Below are 22,421 nucleotides of genomic sequence, written 5' to 3' on the forward strand. Positions count from 1 at the left end.
TATAACACGTCCATATGGTCAAACAAAAATAACAAATAACAGTACTAAATAATACATTAATAAAATGTGTCCTAAATCTAATCCAGCACTTGTTCTTTGAAAGTTCCAAAAGCAACTAGTCATTTCTTTATACAATTTATTATTATATTATTATTATTATTTTGCTCAATTTATAATTGACCAATCTCACCTATTAAGCTAAACATGGCTATGCTGTTAAGATTATTTTGTTCTTGCTAAACTATCGTAATAAACACTTCCAATTCTGAGATTTTTCTTCACACCCTTTTGCTTTCTTTTATATCATATTTCCTTCATGTGCTTTTTTGGTCTTAACTAACAAGGCATCATGGGAAATTATTGTGGAAAACCAGTTGCTCATGTATCTTCTAATTTTACTGGTAAGTTTCTCTTTTTTAAATTATATATATACATATATTATTGACATTTTTTCCTTCGGTTCTTTGGTTCTTTGGTTCAACTATGTATGAGTCCCTTCATTTTATTTATGTTTCATCTTTAATAATTTTGGTTGTTATGCTGAATGTTTTCATCTTTTCTCTATGGTTTATTTAGATTTAAATTGTTATCCTATGTTTTGATGTAACTATGAAAGACTATAGTATGTTATATTCCTGACTGGGCCTATTTTATATCTATTTATTTCTTGTTCTCTTATCCTTGGTTAGAAAAGGTGAAGATTCTGAAGCTGCTTTGCATTCAGGTTGTAAAGAATGTCCAACAACTTTGTAATAATTTTAAAGATGTCTGGAATTCATTAAAGTCACTTTAATTTTCTTTGTTAGGAATATAGCATCAGTGCTGTAAATACTTGACCGGAAAATAATTATGTAAGAGTTTAAAATATATCCGCTGACAGTGTAAAAACACATCATTCACCATTGATCTATATTACTTTTGTTTGAGAGTCAATAATAGTCAACAAATCAATATTGGATGATTGACTGATAGTGTAAAAAAACATTTACAATGTAGTGTATACATATTAAATTCATTATTTAATTGCATGTTTAGATGAATTTTGAACTTTAGACATATATGTCAACATTTTCTGTGATATAGTTAGGCTGCTAAAGCTTGTGCTCTTTTATACTTAATACACGAGGCTCCTACCGAGTGATGTTTGACGACGGTATATGTATACAACTTTATTAATTTCATAAGCTGAGACTTGAGAGATTATTTTCAGGATTTGAACGTGTGACCTCAGATTCATGATATAGCCTATCTATACAATATTCCCAACATATCATAATCTATTTCAACTACAAACTAGAAGCACCAGAAACATTGCCTCAGAACTCTTAATCCAAGTTCCTAGTCCAAGTTCGTGAAATGGCTATGTCTTGGCACATAATCTTTCAGTTTGTTTGATTACCTGAATAATCTTTTAAAAAAGGCTTTTCTACATTTAATAACTAATGAAATATTATACTTAATTTTACCAAGTTTTGGTGCTTTATATTAATTGACTTAAAGGAATTAGATATGAATATGTGATAGTTATAGAGCTGTAATATAAGATATTGAAAAGTTATTGTCATGGCTGCTTCTAACTTGCCTCTAATCAACTCACAGGAAGTAAAAACAAGGCTGTGAATAAGACAAAGCAGGATTTGTTTACTTCTCATCAAAAAGCTGCTTTGCAAACTTCACAATCAAATGTTAACAAATCTATCTCCAATAACCTTAAGTCCTTCAGTTTCAATGATCTAAAGGAGGCCACTAAGAACTTCCGAAGAGAAAATTTAATCGGAGAAGGAGGGTTTGGGTATGTCTTCAAGGGATGGATTGATGAGATCACTTATGCTCCAACAAAACCAGGGAGTGGAATGGTAGTAGCAATTAAGAATCTTAAGCCAGAAAGCTTTCAAGGCCACAAAGAATGGCTTGTATGTGCAAGAAAAAAAGCATAAGTCTTAAGTTGTTTTTTACTTCTTCACTAACTAATTGGTTTTGCTAGGTATTGAATAATTTTCCGTGTTTCTGTTGGCAGACCGAAATCAATTATCTCGGGCAGCTTCAACATGAAAATCTGGTGAAACTTATTGGTTATTGTTTGGATGGTAAAAGCAGGCTTCTAATTTATGAGTTTATGCAAAAAGGAAGCTTGGAGAATCACTTATTCAGAAGTACTTAACTTTCACTCTAAGCATATTTTGTTGTCTCAGTTTTACCACTTTACCATATACTTTTTTTTCAATCTGGTTCAATCATATTAGATAGATTTATGAGCACATGCTTTCATTGCTTTGTCATGAAAGGGATAGGCTGCAATCAGTAGATATCTAGAATATATAAAGTGCAGCCGAGTGCACGAGGCTCCCACTTAATGGGTGTCTGCGGATGATAGATGTACACAGCCTTACCCTGCAAAGGAGAGACTATTTCCACTATTTGAACGCAAATTTCTTTTTATTTATAATACCTCCAATTTTATTTTGAACTCCTGCAGAAGGTGTTCAACCCATAGCCTGGGCTACAAGGATCAATATCGCGATCGGTGTAGCAAGAGGATTAACATTCTTGCATTCCCTAAATTCAAATGTTATCTTTCGCGATTTAAAGGCTTCCAATATCCTACTTGATTCAGTAAGTAACATTAAAAAGTGGTAAATACTACATGTTCTGGTTTACATGTAAGTTCCATTCTGAAAGAGTAGCCTAATATTTTTGTAGGATTTCAATGCAAAGCTTTCTGATTTTGGCTTGGCAAGAGATGGTCCTACAGGAGATAACACACACGTTTCAACAAGAGTTATCGGAACTCAAGGTTATGCTGCACCAGAGTATGTTGCTACAGGTATAACTTCGGCTTTCAATTTAAATGGTTTCAATTTCAACAAATTTACAAGTAATCGTACTACTTGTACATATATGATTCCATATATAGAGATATAAAATATAAAGTGATTAAAACATAGGATAAAACATTTTTTCATAAAGTTTCAACACAACGCATCATAACAGTACTATTACTTATAAAATTGATGAGTTTGTCTTTTCCTCTTCATAAGTTGTGTTTTGATGAAACAGGTCATTTGACCCCAAGAAGTGATGTATACAGCTTTGGTGTTGTCTTGTTAGAGTTACTAACGGGAAGGCGTGCAATAGAAGACAATGGACCCGGATTTTCGGATGAAACTTTGGTGAATTGGGCAAAGCCATTTTTGAGTGATAGCAGAAGAGTTTTGAGAATCATGGATACTAGGTTGGGTGGTCAATATTCCAAGAAAGGAGCACAAGCTGCAGCTGCACTTGCATTGCAATGCCTTGGCACAGATCCAAAATTTAGACCACCCATGGTAGATGTTCTAGCAGCATTGGAAGGACTCAATTCTTCAAATACAATGCCACCAATGGCACAAAAATCTGGAACTGAGATTCGTGCAACCAAGCATTCTGGTCATTCACACAATTAAAGTATATACAAACCTAGTATGAGATGATTGTTTTGTTCTTTTTTCTCTTTTTGATGCATCTTTACAGTTATGTATTTTAGCTGTACAGTGTGGAATTGGCTGGATTTTTATGAGATTGTAAGAATCTTGAAAGCTTTTAACTGTGCTACATTCTATAACAACAAACAACCAATCTTTTATCCCAGTAGGTGAGATCGACTACATAATTCTATCATAAATCATATTCTTTGACAAATTGAGCTCTAAGTCTTTTCTTATCATTTTCCCTATGGTTTTCCTTGGTGTCCCTCTTCCTCTAAATGTTGGATTAGGTTCCATTTGATCTACTCTCCTTACGATACTTCTATCCGTCTCTTCCATACATGTCGAAACCTTTTAGAGTGTGACCCTATCATCTTTTCTATAATAGGAGTTATTCTAACTTTCTCCTTCATGCATTCATTTCTAATCCTATCTTCACTAGTGTGTTCACTCATCGCAATATTTTTACTTCTACTGTATAAAATTTATTTTCTTATTGATATTTTATGACTTAATATTTAGTCTCATATAATATTTAAGGTCATATAACCATGCGGTAAAACTTGTTCTTAAACTTGACTGAATCTTATTGGAGTGAACCCTCTTACTCATTTTCATTATTAGGTGAAGAACAAAGGCCAATTAATATTTTCAGCCATCACAATGAAACAGTAAGTTACAATGGTTGGTTGTAATTTCCAGTGAGAGAATGCTTTTACTGTTGGTTGCGATTTCCACCTATATTGTTAGAATCACGACCAATTGCTGGCCCGCCACATGGACAACCTCAGGAATAATTTGTTCATCACTTTTTATCCTAGCCCTTTTTGAGGTACATTAATTAAACTTGGATAACATGAAGGGAAGTACATTATTGTAACTAGGGGTAGCAATACGGGCTAGCCCGACCCACTTTTGGCCCGCCAAAATATGGGCTGGCCCGACCCTTATTATTAAAAAGACTCAAAATGTCAGCTCAACCCATATTTGGTAGGGCTGAGGCCGGCGGGCTGACCCATTTTTTCCTCTTCAAACTACATATTTATAACCAACTCAGTTACAATTTCAAAAATAAATAATCATCACATCTCATTAATTTCATTTAAAACAAAAAATCACAACCCAAACTCTACAATCTCACAATAACTTACTATCTTAGTTTAAAACTTATAAATTCTAAATAATAAGTCAGTATAATCTTAAACTTTTCGTAGTTCATAATAAAGCTTTTAACTCGTAAGTTTTAAACATTAGATGTTTTGTTAGAAAAATATGCCTCCACTTTTCTATTACTACCACCATCAACATCTTTCAAATCTTCTTCCTCATCATCATCTACATTATTATTAGAACAAATATATGATAATTACATTCTTGATCATGGGTTGATGAAATTTTCATAGGTACATTCTTGTTGATGAAATTTAATGTATTTAAATGATAATTACATTTTTATCTTTGGTTTCATAACAAAAAAAAAGTCATTAGAACAAATAATTTAATCATGAGTTGTCATGAAGAGCTACAATTATGGGTGGCAATACGAGCTAGCCCGCCTTTGGCCCGCCAAAATATGGGCTGGTCCGACCCGACCCTTATTGTTAAAATGGCTCAATTCCTCGACCCGACTTACTAAAAATGATAATCTAAACGGGTGGACCCATCGGGCCAAGCCCATATTGCCATCCTTAATTGTAATCAATGGAGATTGCTCATTCCCGGTTTAAAGCCATGTCATGGCCAAACTAAACCACCAAGCCTCGACTAGGTACCGGGCATGGACAAGTTCACTTCTGACATCACGAGATCAAGACCGACAACCAGCCAAATCAAAGAAAAGGACAAAATTGACCAAACATATCCAAATGACATTACCGAGGACCACAACCTTTTGTCACCCCTCTGTGACGCCACATGCACAGGAGACAAGACATACACGTTGCCCGTACAAATCACAAGCCTATGTCAATTATCCATATAGTACAAATCTGCTAAGCAAATCAATTAACATAAAAATGAAAAGAGTAATTTAATCATAGAGAAAAATGGATGCATAGATGAATAAGTTTTATACATTGTCATGACATACTCCATAATTAATGTTTTATCTCATCATTACATTTCAAAAAAATTCAAATCAATAATAAATGATATTATAAATATTTACCTCACAATACATAAATATTTTTAATTATTCATAATAGGGGTCGAAATGAAGAATACTAGATGATGAATAAAGGAGGAGGCATCAGGTAACCACTACATTCGACCCGCAACTAGCAACAAAGGCCACATTATCTGAACTCGAAATAAGGTAACTTCTTCTTCTCTCTCTCTTTTGTTATTCTGAATCCCATTGCATATTTGTGTTTGTATTTCTACTACTGCACATCATTTGTTTGAAGAAAAGCCTCATTGTCTAAAACGATTTCTTGTATGCTGGGAACTCTAGAACCCTTACTGGCTTAATCATTTGAGTCTTAGTCAGGGAAGATATACAATACATCAACACACTTATAGTATATATAGGTGATGACTCACGATGAGAAAATTGTGCTATTGCGATAAACGAGAACAAACAGTTACTACCTCTGGATTTGAATCAATAGTTAAGATTGGATTTTTATTAAAAAAAAGTGGCATGCACTCCTTTTTTTATTATCCACTGCACTTAACTACCTGCCACACAACGTGGCACATTATCCATTTTTAAAATAGGCATCCTTATTTGTACATAAATATATGCACTAGTACATGCTAACACAATTAGATGTATATCTCAATTTGAGATTCAAGGAAAGCAAGAGTCTCTTTGCTCCTCTTTCTTCATCCAATTAATTTGGTTCGATGCAGCCCAAATTTGGTCTGATGTGGCCACTTTATTGTGATTCAGTGTCACACTGCAATTGCGGAGATCATGCAACCGCATTATTGCGACGCGTCAGGTGATGTGGTCCGCAATTTGATACAACGGTCTTTTTTAAATGCTTAATATCATCAAATTGGTCCAATGACTATCAATGAAAGTTCTCATTTGGAATCACATTATGGGTAATGGAACACCTACACAAGGTGACCTGCTATCAATGAAAGTTCTTAATAGTCCTGCTTCTTATTTTGAAGCTTTCTGTAGTTTTAAGAATGTTAGAAGTTACGAACTATACTTGTATAGTGATGCGTTAGTGTAATCCTTATATTATGACCTTTCATATACATACTCTACTTCTACTTCTACTTCATGTGTATTGCATGTGATGTAGAATTGATTTAAAATTGTGTTTTCCTACATAAAATAAATGAAAAAACAAATAAAAAATACATCTATCTATTTTCACCTAACAACAACACTGTCATCATAGAAGGATAAAAACAATATATGAGGGAGCAAATGTTCAATTACCCAAAATCTGATTCTATATTAGAACTTTGATTGATAGCCATTAGATCAATTTGATGCTATTGAGAACTTAACAAAAAACCCAAATAGCAACAATTGGATGAAGAAGGACGAGCAAAGAGAAAGGTATGCAATCAAAACTGCATCATTATTATTGTACTTGAATATCAAATTGAGGTATACCTCTAATTGTATTAATGTATACTAGTGGCTATATTTAATTAAAAATGGAAAATGTGCCACATTTTCTAGTAAGTAGTTAAGTGTAGTGGACGATCAAAAATAGTGTGCATGACTTTTTTAATAAAAATTAATGTGTACCGGTGGCTATATTTATGTAAATATAAGAATGTGCCTAGTCTACGATCTATATTAAGAAATAAAACCTGGTTGTTAGTTTTTGATGAATACACATTGCAATTTAAGGAATTAATGTTAATTCAGTTCGAAATATGGCTATTAAGCCCGAGTGAAAGCGCAATTGGTCATTAAAGTAAATGATTGACCTTTTTTATTGTCTGCACATTGCATGTGTCAGGTTTTACTCATCGTTTCTTTGAAATACCACATGTTTGTGTGCCGGTGTTTGCTGCAGAAAAACTGATAGGACTTTGCAACTGTGCAGGGATTATCTGTTTGTTGGGAAATACTTGCATATTTTGGTCACACTTGGGGTAAGTAATTCTCTTGAAACTGATATGGTTGTTCATGTGTAATTGTCCTTTACAGGCTGTACTTCTGGTACCCTTAATAATATAATTCTTTTTCGGATAACTTACAGCACTTTGCTTAGATCTTGGATTACAAGTCATATTGGATTGAGGCCTAGCCACGAGCCCGTAAAAGCTAAACAACATCTCTTATCCATTCTGAAACTACCGTTTCTCTTTAAGCATCCTTGGATACTGATATTAGTTTCATGTCTCGGAAAGCATTTTTGGACTTGTCCTTCTTGCTTCGAAGCTGCGTTCCTCATTCCGCTATCTTTCAAGCCAAGCAATGCCATGCCCAAACAATTCTCCAAGGTTTACTTCCCAACGTCACACTTGAAAATGATCTCTTGCTAGTATACTCTAGATATTCCCGATGTTGTTATGCTCGCAAAGTATTTGATAGAATGCTTAGAAGAAACATGCACTCATGGAACATAATGGTTGCCTCATGTGTCAAGAATTCCATGTATAACGATGTTTTGACAATTTTTAGTGAGTTCAAGAGATGCGGGCTTCAGCCAGATCATTATACATTACCGTCGCTGTTTAAAGCTGCTATAGGAGTATGTGATGCTTGGTTCGGTAAAATATGTCATGGTTGGGTGATAAAGCTTGGGTATGAGGGATATGTTGTTGTAGGTGGTTCTGTGCTTGAGTTTTATATAAAATGTGGGGATATACCTCTGGCGCGCTCAGTTTTTTCCAATATGTTGTGCAGGGATCATGTGGTGTGGAATTTGATGATTTCAGGGTTTGGAAATGCGGAGCTGTATTCCGAGGCAATCAATTGTTTTAGGGAAATGTTGGTTCTAAATGGGGTGAAGGTGGACTACATGATTGTTCCGAGCATTTTAAATGCTTGCGGAAGGGAAGGAGACTTGATGAAAGGGAAAGAATTACATGGTTATGTGGTTAAAAACTTTGCCTTTGATGCAGATGCTCCCATTGGCAATGCATTGATTGATATGTATGGGAAGTGTGGATGCTTGAATGATTCCGAAAAGGTTTTCAGGACATTGCGCCACGTGAATCTGGTCACATGGACCACCATGATATCTTGTTATGGGATACATGGAAAAGGGGAGGAATCACTTTCGCTGTTTAAGAAGGCAATACATGATGGGTTTGCACCGAACTCTGTCACGGTAACAGCAATCCTAGCCAGTTGCAGCCACGCAGGTCTGGTAGATCAAGGCAAGCACATTTTCAGTTCCATTTACTCTGATTATGGATTGGAGCCCACCGTTGAGCACTATGCATGTGTGGTGTATCTTTTGAGCTGCTGCGGGTATCTCGTGGAAGCACTCGATTTCTTGAAAAGCATGAAAGCACCAGTGACTGGAAGCATTTGGGGTGCCCTTCTTGCTGGTTGTGTAATGCATAAGAATGTTGAAATTGGAGAAATTGCTGCTCATCATCTTTTCCAATTAGAACCAAATAATGCTAGCAATTATATAGCACTTTGTGGTATCTACCAGTCTCATGGTATGATTGATGGCATTTCAAATATTAGAGCCAAAATGAGGAACTTAGGTTTGGTTAAAACTCCTGGTTATAGTTGGATCAATATTGGTGGAAGGGCTCATAAATTCTACCAGGGGGACCTTTCTCATCCAATGGCTCAAATGATTTACAAAATAATCTATCAAATTAGCAATGTTCAATTATTGAATAACTATTTTCTGGGAGTAGAGAATTCTCTACATGATGATACCTTGATCATGGGTTTGTAGATCATTACAGGTACTTCATCTGATTTGTTCTCACTCAAACTGTGGTGAGAAATTAAACATCTTTCTTTATATGGGATCCAAATTGGAAATCCCTGTAATACATGTATTTTGGTTAGCTTTCTGGCAAGTATATTATACCACACAAGTAATTAATGATGAGGAAAAAAATATATGCAAGAGTTCTATACATTATTATTACATTATTCATATTCATATTTGATTATCATTGAATCCAAAAAGTAATACAGTTGTGTATAAGTTTTTATATTAATAGTGTATAGATATTACATTCTATGATATATTATAGTGTTGAACCTGCAAGAATTGTTGTTAGGCAAGTATTACCTTATCATAGTTATTAGTCGAATTGGACTAGAGAATTGGACTAGAGATGTTTGTAAAGAGTTTATTTGTGACAAACTTATAAGAAATTGTAGAAAAATAACAATGGAGAGGAATGTGGGGGATTTTATTTCCTTTGCATTCATCATATAATTTATCTATGAACATAAAGAAATTACTCAACTTTATGTTAACAATTAAAATCACAAAGGTTGCAATTTTAAATTCCTTTAAGAAACACTATATCATGTAAGTAAGGAAGTACTAATTCATTGAGTAGTTTTGAATTATAACGGCAATATCAAAACAATGGATTTCAAGAATGAATTGCACATATTACAATTGAAATTCATAGTATTGATGGTTAGATGTATGCTCAATTCCTAATTTCCCAATTAGAGATAGAACCCTTAATTCAAAAATGGTCAATTCAAAGAATAAAAGAAAACACAATCATCAATTTACACAAAACAAAGCAATTCAAAATTCATGGTACAAGACTTGCCTTTCTTAGATTGAGACATTTCCTTCTCTCCTTTCCCAAGTTTCTTTCCCATTCTAATGAGCTTTCAATACAATTTTATTGACAAAAATGCAAATTTTGTAACTTTTGGTGCCTACCCCTACCCAACAAGTGTAATGGAAAACTTGAGTGAAGATATATATAAGAGATTATATTTGGAGACGAATATATTTATGTTTTTTTGTATTATTATTTATAACTAAATTTTAATTAAAATTAAAATTTTAATGTATTACCAAGATTTTACTAATTATTTCTAAATACATATATATGCACACAATTCTTTCTCTAGGTTAAACCACCTAGGTAGAACACTAACAATTATATTTACCCAAGTGCTAAACTTGCTTCTGAACACAACAATCATTTTATTCAATAATTTAATCTAAGAAAATATAAAAGATAAAATAATAATTAATTTTGCTAAGAGACTAGCCACCAAGTCAAGAATTAAGGTAATTTACTCATAATAAAGGTATAGAAATATCAATTTGTTGCCCATCAACAATACCCACACATGTTTAAGACACTCACATAGACATCTAATCTCACCTTAAGTTAAGCACCATGTACTAGAGCAAACATGCCTTCTTTGATTCTACTAAACTACCACTTAAAGTTAATGATTCATACAAAACAAAACTAGAATGCTTAATTTAATTGGATGTTGGATTTAACTCTCTACCCATTACTTGGGATCTAAATTTTAATTTTCAAAACATGTAAACATATAAAGAAGATATTTTCTTATTTTTTTATTCGACATAAATTATCTGGTTGAACATTTATAGAGATTTATCACATCTTAGATTTAATTAGTTTAATTTTATTTAAACTTATCCATAATTATATTTATTTTATTAATTATTATTTAATTTGTTAATATTGTATTGTTTGTAATGATTTTTTCTTATTATACAAATTCAAATACTTTTTAGTTCAAAATTTCTTCAACTAAGCCCACCACTAACAAAAGAACCTTCCATCAATTAATGAGCCCACCACTAACACCTTGACCAAAGGAATTTTTTGATGAGCCATCCACTTCAACTTCTCATAAAGATGATGCTCATAATTTCAACTAATAACTATTTCAGTTTTTCCTACCTCACAGCAAATTTTAATTTGGAAAGCAATGTTATCACAAAATTGTCTAAAGAACTTAATATGGTATATATTTTTTTGGTACTTAACTTTTGGATAAAAAATTATCTTTTTTCAGGGTTTGTAATTGTTCATTCTAACAAGTATTGTTCTTAAGAATCAAACTCTTAAATTTTTGGTCAGCTTGAAGTGCCAGCAAGACATTACACTATTAGACCAATACTTTATTAGTTATTGTCATATAGATCAAAGAGTCTATAAAAATAAATTGAAAGAACAATTTATTAAAAAAAGAGTAAAGATATATATTTGAACTTGAAAATTTAAAAACCTAAAATAGTCCCTAAAAGTATAAAATGTGGGTAAAATATTTGTATGACCCCTAACTTATCTATACTATGACTATAGTATAATTTTCATATTCATATTTTGTTCTTAACATTATTTAATTTATACAAAAAAATTATACAACTACCATTAACATATTAACTAAAACTCTCATATTAAATTGAACATTATAATAAAAATAAAAATTATAATATAAAATATATCAAACACAAAAAATACATTTTAAATTTTCAAAATAAAATATATAAAAATTATAAAATTTTCAAAATAAAATATATAAACATTAAATATTTAATAGCATAGATTAGCAGATATAAAATGTTTATGAACATAAGTGTTCATAATATTTATATATTAATCTATATTTTTTTTGGGATGAATGTATACACTTCAAGAAATTTTATGGACCAACTCTTAAAAGAAAAATGACAAGATCTAGTTGAAGAAGAAATAAAATCAAAGTATAATAAAAATTGAAAAAATAATTTGGGGTCTAAAGGAAGAATATTATATACTCTATTCATCGTCCTTCGTTTTTCCACCATCCCTGCGGCTACCTTCAACCACAACCCTAACCACCATCGCCCAACCCAAACCCGAAAAAGGGTAACTTCTTCTTATTCTTCTTCTTCTCTCCTTTTTTCTTATTCTGAATCTCATTGCATGTTTGTATTTTTGATGTTCATGGTCTTTTACTTGTATTTCTACTCTTGCACATCATTTGTTTGATGAAATGCTTCACTGTCTAAAACGATTTCTTCAACGCACATCTCTTTACTTGGGTGTTATGTTTTCCCTCTCGTTCTTAGATGCAATTATTGAACCACTGTTATACTGTTATTGCTGATGATTGAGGGAATTCTAGAGCCCTTACTCGATTATCCATTTGAGTCTTAGTCAAGGAAGATCTACCTTTCATCAACACACTTATAATATATATATATATATATATGTAGCGAAGATTCTTTACAAAAAGTTACCTATATAACTGATTTTACAAGATATGTGGAAAGGGGCGCCAACGCCCATGATTGTCGTCGCTTGTCTTAGTCATAATGCTAATCTTCTATGTTGATTCTCAGTATAATTAAGACAATTGACAACATGGTGGTATTTTGTTGTTATTGTTGCTTTTGGTTAATTATGTTATGGTTTTTATTTAAAATTATGAAGTTCATGCGTGATTATATTTTCAGCCAGTTTGATGGATTTTGTTAGATAGGATGTTGCTTATGCTTGAGTTGCTTGGGGTCAAATTGGCTGGTTTGTATCCTGATTAGTACTAATGCTGAATTGTATTCTTAATCTACAATCTAAGTTAAGAGTTAGGGTCTGGTTTTCTGCTTTATTTTCTAGAAGAGTATATATCCTTGATGTGGGATTCAGTAATCCACTTAGTTTGTTTCTTGATCTGTCCAAATAGTTATTTACATGTGCCTGATCTGACTGCAAATGTAATGAATTGGCTGTGCCCAAATAAAATTGCAAGACTTTTTTTGTTTATTTTCTTCTGTTCTGATCTGAAATCACAACTGTCAAGTATGGTTGCCATCTGTGTTTTGTTTCCTGTTTCCGATTTGGACCTGCTTTTGGAGCAGTGGATGGTCTTCTTTGTTAATAGAATTAGTTTTTTTTCCGATTTCTTATTTTTCCCCCTTACCAAACTGGGTTTGCCAGAAGTCGCCATAAATTAGCTGTTCTTTACTCTAGTTTCCTTCTGTTATGTGACTTGAGTTGTGCTCAACTGATCCATCCCAAATTATGGGGCCATCTTTGTTTTCACTTCATTTGAATGCTAAGTTTAGTTACTCAGAGCCTCAGAGGCTTAGCGATAACAAATTGTAATTATGAATGTCTTTAATTTTGTGTATATTTTTAATTTTAGCATTTACACGTGTATATTATTAAATTTTAGCATTTACACGCGTATGTTATTAAATCAGTTATATTGTTTTTCTAAATGTCCCAATAGCCTATCCCGTATAGCATTTTTAGTGTCGATCGCTCTGCTCCACTTTTTGGGATTGACTACTTAGATCACCTCCTTTCTTCCTTTGCCCGCTATAGCTCTAATTTTAAGATTTTGTAGTCTATTAAGTTTCCTCATCATTTAGCTCTCAAGAACACCATTTTAAGATTTCAATATTTTGTTTTTCCAAATTATCTCTTCAAGAGTATTGAATTATCAAAGTGATGTTTGGTGCATGTGGGGATATACTCTGTCTCTGCGAATCGTCCTTGGCACCAAACCAAACACCTAAATTTGACTAATATTACCAATTTATCAAACATGCCATCAGTTATTGATATTCTTTGGTTGCAAAACTATTAATATATGTAGAGTAGAAGTATTTTTTAAATATACCAAAATGCATCATAGACATCTGAACTCAGAAGTGGTTTTATCACAGCAAGTCATCTGTTTCTACCTGACAAATAGAGTAACACCGTAATGGGTTTACCTTTGTAATTATACTTTTCTAAGGTCAACCATCTTTTTAAATATACATGATATGAGTATCTGTGACATCATTCATTTGGTTATTGAAACATCAAAGAATGCAAAAGGTTAAAAAATGAAATAGAAGACAATGGACCCGGATTTTCGGATGAAACTTTGGTGAATTGGGCAAAGCCTTTTTTGAGTGATAGCAGAAGAGTTTTGAGAATCATGGATACTAGGTTGGGTGGTCAATATTCCAAGAAAGGAGCACAAGCTGCAGCTGCACTTGCATTGCAATGCCTTGGCACAGATCCAAAATTTAGACCACCCATGGTAGATGTTCTAGCAGCATTGGAAGGACTCAATTCTTCAAATACAATGCCACCAATGGCACAAAAATCTGGAACTGAGATTCGTGCAACCAAGCATTCTGGTCATTCACACAATTAAAGTATATACAAACCTAGTATGAGATGATTGTTTTGTTCTTTTTTCTCTTTTTGATGCATCTTTACAGTTATGTATTTTAGCTGTACAGTGTGGAATTGGCTGGATTTTTATGAGATTGTAAGAATCTTGAAAGCTTTTAACTGTGCTACATTCTATAACAAACAACCAATCTTTTATCCCACTAGGTGGGATCGACTACATAATTCTATCATAAATCATATTCTTTGACAAATTGAGCTCTAAGTCTTTTCTTATCATTTTCCCTATGGTTTTCCTTGGTGTCCCTCTTCCTCTAAATGTTGGATTAGGTTCCATTTGATCTACTCTCCTTACGATACTTCTATCGGTCTATTCCATACATGTCGAAACTTTTTAGAGTGTGACCCTATCATCTTTTCTATAATAGGAGTTATTCTAACTTTCTCCTTCATGCATTCATTTCTAATCCTATCTTCACTAGTGTGTTCACTCATCGCAATATTTTTACTTCTACTGTATAAAATTTATTTTCTTATTGATATTTTATGACCTAATATTTAGTCTCATAATATTTAAGGTCATACAACCATGCGGTAAAACTTCTTCTTAAACTTGACTGAATCTTATTGGAGTGAACCCTCTTACTCATTTTCATTATTAGGTGAAGAACAAAGGCCAATTAATATTTTCAGCCATCACAATGAAACAGTAAGTTACAATGGTTGGTTGTAATTTCCAGTGAGAAAATGCTTTTACTGTTGGTTGCGATTTCCACCAATATTGTTAGAATCACGACCAATTGCTGGCCCGCCGCATGGACAACCTCAGGTATAATTTGTTCATCACTTTTTATATTATTATTACAAAAACTTCTTTTATACGATCCTGGTATGTGATAATTGGTATGTTGAACCTGATACACGATACATAAACTAAAAAATTAGAGACCATATAACTATGGGCGGAAGATTATTATGCTGCATTTTCAACCCTTGGCACTTTCTTCATTCTGCGGCTGTCGGAAACTCATGTGATGATTCATACTTGAGTAAACTAAGCAAAACATAAGACACGTAGTGAATATGGATAAAAACAAGTTCAGAGGGGAAGGATGAACAAATATTAGGATGCATATAAGAAAACAAAGTTGTACATCACAAATGCATGTCACAAAGGTGAATTATAATATTACCATTGGATTGCACTGAAAAACAATACAAGGTACTTCATATTATCAAAATAACATGCAATAAATACATTAATTTTAAGAATAAAATCTCATACCAGAATTATGCCAGTGATTCTAGATTTTGCCCCCACCATTTTGAGCAGATAACATGAGCCGCTTAAATATAAAATCAATGCATAGTATTTGAATTATCCTGCGCTTTTTGAGGTACATTAATTAAACTTGGATAACATGAACGGAAGTACGTAACTAGGGGTGGCAATACGGGCTAGTCTGACCCACTTTTGGCCTGCCAAAATATGGGCGGGCCCGAACCTTATTGTTAAAAGGACTCAAAATGTCAGCCCAACCCATATTTGGTAGGGCTGAGGCCGGCGGGCTGACCCATTTTTTTCTCTTCAAAATACATATTTATAACCAACTCAATTACAATTTCAAAAATAAGTAATCATCACATCTCATTTTCATTTAAAACAAAAAATCACAACCCAAAGTCCACAATCTCACAATAACTTACTATCTTAATTTAAAACTTATAAGTTCTAAATAACAAGTCAGTATAATCTTAAACTTTTCGTAGTTCATAATAAAGCTTCTAACTCCTAAATTTTAAACATTAGATGTTTTGTTAGAAAAATATGTCTCCACTTTTCTATTACTACCACCATCAACATCTTTCAAATCTTCTTCCTCATCATCATCTACATTATCATTATAACAAATATATGATAATTACATTCTTGATCATGAGTTGATGAAATTTTCATAGGTACATTCTTGTTAATGAAATTTAATGTATTTAAATGACAATTACATTTTTAATCTTTGGTTTCATAACAAAAAGAAAGTCATTAGAACAAATAATTTAATCATGAGTTATCATGAAGAGCTACAATTATGGGTGGCAATACGAGCTAGCCCGCTTTTGGCCCGCCAAAATATGGGCTGGTCCGACTCACCCTTATTGTTAAAATGGCTCAATTCCTCAGTCCGACTCGCTAAAAATGATAATCCAAACGGGTCGACCCATCGGGCCAAGCCCATATTGTCATCCTTAATTGTAATCAATGGGGATTGCTCATTCCCGGTTTAAAGCCATGTCATGGCCGGACTAAACCACCAAGCCTCGACTAGGTACCGGGCATGGACAAGTTCGCTTCTGACATCACGAGATCAAGACCGACAACCAGCCAATTCAAAGAAAAGGACAAAATTGACCAGACATATCCAAATGACATTACTAAGGACCACAACCTTTTGTCACCCCTCTGTGACGCCACATGCATAGGAGACATGACATACACGTTGCCCGAACAAATCACAAGCCTATGTCAATTATCCATATAATACAAATATGCTAAACAAATCAGTTAACATAAAAATGAAAAGAGTAATTTAATCATAGAGAAAATACATTGTCATGACATACTCCATAATTAATGTTTTATCTCATCATTACATTTCAAAAAAATTCAAATCAATAATAAATGATATTATAAATATTTACCTCACAATACATAAATATTTTTAATTATTCATAATAGGGGTCGAAATGAAGAATACTAGATGATGAATAAAGGAGGAGGCATCAGGTAACCACTACATTCGACCCGCAACTAGCAACAAAGGCCACATTATCTGAACTCGAAATAAGGTAACTTCTTCTTCTCTCTCTCTTTTGTTATTCTGAATCCCATTGCATATTTGTGTTTGTATTTCTACTACTGCACATCATTTGTTTGAAGAAAAGCCTCATTGTCTAAAACGATTTCTTGTATGCTGGGAACTCTAGAACCCTTACTGGCTTAATCATTTGAGTCTTAGTCAGGGAAGATATACAATACATCAACACACTTATAGTATATATAGGTGATGACTCACGATGAGAAAATTGTGCTATTGCGATAAACGAGAACAAACAGTTACTACCTCTGGATTTGAATCAATAGTTAAGATTGGATTTTTATTAAAAAAAAGTGGCATGCACTCCTTTTTTTATTATCCACTGCACTTAACTACCTGCCACACAACGTGGCACATTATCCATTTTTAAAATAGGCATCCTTATTTGTACATAAATATATGCACTAGTACATGCTAACACAATTAGATGTATATCTCAATTTGAGATTCAAGGAAAGCAAGAGTCTCTTTGCTCCTCTTTCTTCATCCAATTAATTTGGTTCGATGCAGCCCAAATTTGGTCTGATGTGGCCACTTTATTGTGATTCAGTGTCACACTGCAATTGCGGAGATCATGCAACCGCATTATTGCGATGCGTCAGGTGATGTGGTTCGCAATTTGATACAACGGTCTTTTTTAAATGCTTAATATCATCAAATTGGTCCGATGACTATCAATGAAAGTTCTCATTTGGAATCACATTATGGGTAATTGAACACCTACACAAGGTGACGTGCTATCAATGAAAGTTCTTAATATTCCTGCTTCTTATTTTGAAGCTTTCTGTAGTTTTAAGAATGTTAGAAGTTACGAACTATACTTGTATAGTGATGCGTTAGTGTAATCCTTATATTATGACCTTTCAATTACATACTCTACTTCTACTTCATGTGGATTGCATGTGATGTAGAATTGATGTAAAATTGTGTTTTCCTACATAAAATAAATGAAAAAACAAATAAAAAATACATCTATCTATTTTCATCTAACAACAACACTGTCATCATAGAAGGATAAAAACAATATAGGAGGGAGCAAATGTTCAATTACCCAAAATCTGATTCTAGATTAGAACTTTGATTGATAGCCATGAGATCAATTTGATGCTATTGAGAACTTAACAAAAAACCCAAATAGCAACAATTGGATGAAGAAGGACGAGCAAAGAGAAAGGTATGCAATCAAAACTGCATCATTATTATTGTACTTGAATATCAAATTGAGGTATACCTCTAATTGTATTAATGTATACTAGTGGCTATATTTAATTAAAAATGGAAAATGTGCCACATTTTCTAGTAAGTAGTTAAGTGTAGTGGACGATCAAAAATAGTGTGCATGACTTTTTTAATAAAAATTAATGTGTACCGGTGGCTATATTTATGTAAATATAAGAATGTGCCTAGTCTACGATCTATATTAAGAAATAAAACCTGGTTGTTAGTTTTTGATGAATACACATTGCAATTTAAGGAATTAATGTTAATTCAGTTCGAAATATGGCTATTAAGCCCGAGTGAAAGTGCAATTGGTCATTGAAGTAAATGATTGACCTTTTTTATTGCTTGCACATTGCATGTGTCAGGTTTTACTCATCGTTTCTTTGAAATACCACATGTTTGTGTGCCGGTGTTTGCTGCAGAAAAACTGATAGGACTTTGCAACTGTGCAGGGATTATCTGTTTGTTGGGAAATACTTGCATATTTTGGTCACACTTGGGGTAAGTAATTCTCTTGAAACTGATATGGTTGTTCATGTGTAATTGTCCTTTACAGGCTGTACTTCTGGTACCCTTAATAATATAATTCTTTTTCGGATAACTTACAGCACTTTGCTTAGATCTTGGATTACAAGTCATATTGGATTGAGGCCTAGCCACGAGCCCGTAAAAGCTAAACAACATCTCTTATCCATTCTGAAACTACCGTTTCTCTTTAAGCATCCTTGGATACTGATATTAGTTTCATGTCTCGGAAAGCATTTTTGGACTTGTCCTTCTTGCTTCGAAGCTGCGTTCCTCATTCCGCTATCTTTCAAGCCAAGCAATGCCATGCCCAAACAATTCTCCAAGGTTTACTTCCCAACGTCACACTTGAAAATGATCTCTTGCTAGTATACTCTAGATATTCCCGATGTTGTTATGCTCGCAAAGTATTTGATAGAATGCTTAGAAGAAACATGCACTCATGGAACATAATGGTTGCCTCATGTGTCAAGAATTCCATGTATAACGATGTTTTGACAATTTTTAGTGAGTTCAAGAGATGCGGGCTTCAGCCAGATCATTATACATTACCGTCGCTGTTTAAAGCTGCTATAGGAGTATGTGATGCTTGGTTCGGTAAAATATGTCATGGTTGGGTGATAAAGCTTGGGTATGAGGGATATGTTGTTGTAGGTGGTTCTGTGCTTGAGTTTTATATAAAATGTGGGGATATACCTCTGGCGCGCTCAGTTTTTTCCAATATGTTGTGCAGGGATCATGTGGTGTGGAATTTGATGATTTCAGGGTTTGGAAATGCGGAGCTGTATTCCGAGGCAATCAATTGTTTTAGGGAAATGTTGGTTCTAAATGGGGTGAAGGTGGACTACATGATTGTTCCGAGCATTTTAAATGCTTGCGGAAGGGAAGGAGACTTGATGAAAGGGAAAGAATTACATGGTTATGTGGTTAAAAACTTTGCCTTTGATGCAGATGCTCCCATTGGCAATGCATTGATTGATATGTATGGGAAGTGTGGATGCTTGAATGATTCCGAAAAGGTTTTCAGGACATTGCGCCACGTGAATCTGGTCACATGGACCACCATGATATCTTGTTATGGGATACATGGAAAAGGGGAGGAATCACTTTCGCTGTTTAAGAAGGCAATACATGATGGGTTTGCACCGAACTCTGTCACGGTAACAGCAATCCTAGCCAGTTGCAGCCACGCAGGTCTGGTAGATCAAGGCAAGCACATTTTCAGTTCCATTTACTCTGATTATGGATTGGAGCCCACCGTTGAGCACTATGCATGTGTGGTGTATCTTTTGAGCTGCTGCGGGTATCTCGTGGAAGCACTCGATTTCTTGAAAAGCATGAAAGCACCAGTGACTGGAAGCATTTGGGGTGCCCTTCTTGCTGGTTGTGTAATGCATAAGAATGTTGAAATTGGAGAAATTGCTGCTCATCATCTTTTCCAATTAGAACCAAATAATGCTAGCAATTATATAGCACTTTGTGGTATCTACCAGTCTCATGGTATGATTGATGGCATTTCAAATATTAGAGCCAAAATGAGGAACTTAGGTTTGGTTAAAACTCCTGGTTATAGTTGGATCAATATTGGTGGAAGGGCTCATAAATTCTACCAGGGGGACCTTTCTCATCCAATGGCTCAAATGATTTACAAAATAATCTATCAAATTAGCAATGTTCAATTATTGAATAACTATTTTCTGGGAGTAGAGAATTCTCTACATGATGATACCTTGATCATGGGTTTGTAGATCATTACAGGTACTTCATCTGATTTGTTCTCACTCAAACTGTGGTGAGAAATTAAACATCTTTCTTTATATGGGATCCAAATTGGAAATCCCTGTAATACATGTATTTTGGTTAGCTTTCTGGCAAGTATATTATACCACACAAGTAATTAATGATGAGGAAAAAAATATATGCAAGAGTTCTATACATTATTATTACATTATTCATATTCATATTTGATTATCATTGAATCCAAAAAGTAATACAGTTGTGTATAAGTTTTTATATTAATAGTGTATAGATATTACATTCTATGATATATTATAGTGTTGAACCTGCAAGAATTGTTGTTAGGCAAGTATTACCTTATCATAGTTATTAGTCGAATTGGACTAGAGAATTGGACTAGAGATGTTTGTAAAGAGTTTATTTGTGACAAACTTATAAGAAATTGTAGAAAAATAACAATGGAGAGGAATGTGGGGGATTTTATTTCCTTTGCATTCATCATATAATTTATCTATGAACATAAAGAAATTACTCAACTTTATGTTAACAATTAAAATCACAAAGGTTGCAATTTTAAATTCCTTTAAGAAACACTATATCATGTAAGTAAGGAAGTACTAATTCATTGAGTAGTTTTGAATTATAACGGCAATATCAAAACAATGGATTTCAAGAATGAATTGCACATATTACAATTGAAATTCATAGTATTGATGGTTAGATGTATGCTCAATTCCTAATTTCCCAATTAGAGATAGAACCCTTAATTCAAAAATGGTCAATTCAAAGAATAAAAGAAAACACAATCATCAATTTACACAAAACAAAGCAATTCAAAATTCATGGTACAAGACTTGCCTTTCTTAGATTGAGACATTTCCTTCTCTCCTTTCCCAAGTTTCTTTCCCATTCTAATGAGCTTTCAATACAATTTTATTGACAAAAATGCAAATTTTGTAACTTTTGGTGCCTACCCCTACCCAACAAGTGTAATGGAAAACTTGAGTGAAGATATATATAAGAGATTATATTTGGAGACGAATATATTTATGTTTTTTTGTATTATTATTTATAACTAAATTTTAATTAAAATTAAAATTTTAATGTATTACCAAGATTTTACTAATTATTTCTAAATACATATATATGCACACAATTCTTTCTCTAGGTTAAACCACCTAGGTAGAACACTAACAATTATATTTACCCAAGTGCTAAACTTGCTTCTGAACACAACAATCATTTTATTCAATAATTTAATCTAAGAAAATATAAAAGATAAAATAATAATTAATTTTGCTAAGAGACTAGCCACCAAGTCAAGAATTAAGGTAATTTACTCAGCTCATCCTCGTCCTCATTCTCGTCCTCATCCTATCCTCCTTCTCATCCTCATCATATCCTCATTTTCATTCTCATCCTCATCCTATCCTCTTCCTGATCATCATCCTCCTCCTCATCCTATCCTAATCCTTATCCTCATCCTATCCTCATCCTCATCCGCTTCCTCATCCACATCCTTATCCTATCATCATCCTCATCCTATCCTCATCCTCATCCTCATCCTCAT

General features: G+C 33.5%; 1 protein-coding gene and 1 long non-coding RNA gene across 3 annotated transcripts in view; one reads left to right on the top strand and one right to left on the bottom strand.

Annotated features, from left to right (window-relative positions):
• Positions 208-14,678, top strand: LOC109345834 (probable serine/threonine-protein kinase PBL2). 2 transcript variants are annotated; one of them, XM_019585062.1, is made up of 7 exons: positions 208-401; positions 1,600-1,913; positions 2,018-2,153; positions 2,477-2,613; positions 2,701-2,824; positions 3,058-3,141; positions 14,218-14,678. In XM_019585062.1, the coding sequence occupies exons 1-7, from the start codon at positions 350-352 to the stop codon at positions 14,235-14,237; spliced, it is 867 nt and encodes a 288-aa protein (XP_019440607.1). In that variant the 5' UTR covers positions 208-349; the 3' UTR covers positions 14,238-14,678. The 2 variants fall into 2 exon arrangements, with proteins under 2 accessions (XP_019440607.1, XP_019440606.1); XM_019585061.1 differs by lacking the exon at positions 14,218-14,678 and having other exon boundaries at positions 3,058-3,606.
• LOC109345836 overlaps positions 17,571-22,421 on the bottom strand; it is an 18,637-nt gene continuing 13,786 nt past the window's right edge. Inside the window, exons 2-3 of the long non-coding RNA XR_002107451.1 lie at positions 18,181-18,183; positions 17,571-17,581 (exon numbers count right to left, since the gene is read on the bottom strand). This is a non-coding gene — a long non-coding RNA (uncharacterized LOC109345836). The remainder of the gene's footprint in view (positions 17,582-18,180; positions 18,184-22,421) is intronic.

This window comes from Lupinus angustifolius, chromosome LG04 (assembly GCF_001865875.1).
Source record: "Lupinus angustifolius cultivar Tanjil chromosome LG04, LupAngTanjil_v1.0, whole genome shotgun sequence".
Classification (NCBI taxonomy): Eukaryota; Viridiplantae; Streptophyta; class Magnoliopsida; order Fabales; family Fabaceae; genus Lupinus; species Lupinus angustifolius.

Coding starts and splice junctions, on each gene's coding strand:
- LOC109345834 (XM_019585061.1), top strand. CDS start 350: ATGGGAAATTATTGTGGAAAACCAGTTGCTCATGTATCTTCTAATTTT. Junction 402..1,599: donor TGTATCTTCTAATTTTACTG/GTAAGTTTCTCT, acceptor ATCAACTCACAG/GAAGTAAAAACAAGGCTGTG. Junction 2,825..3,057: donor ACCAGAGTATGTTGCTACAG/GTATAACTTCGG, acceptor TTGATGAAACAG/GTCATTTGACCCCAAGAAGT.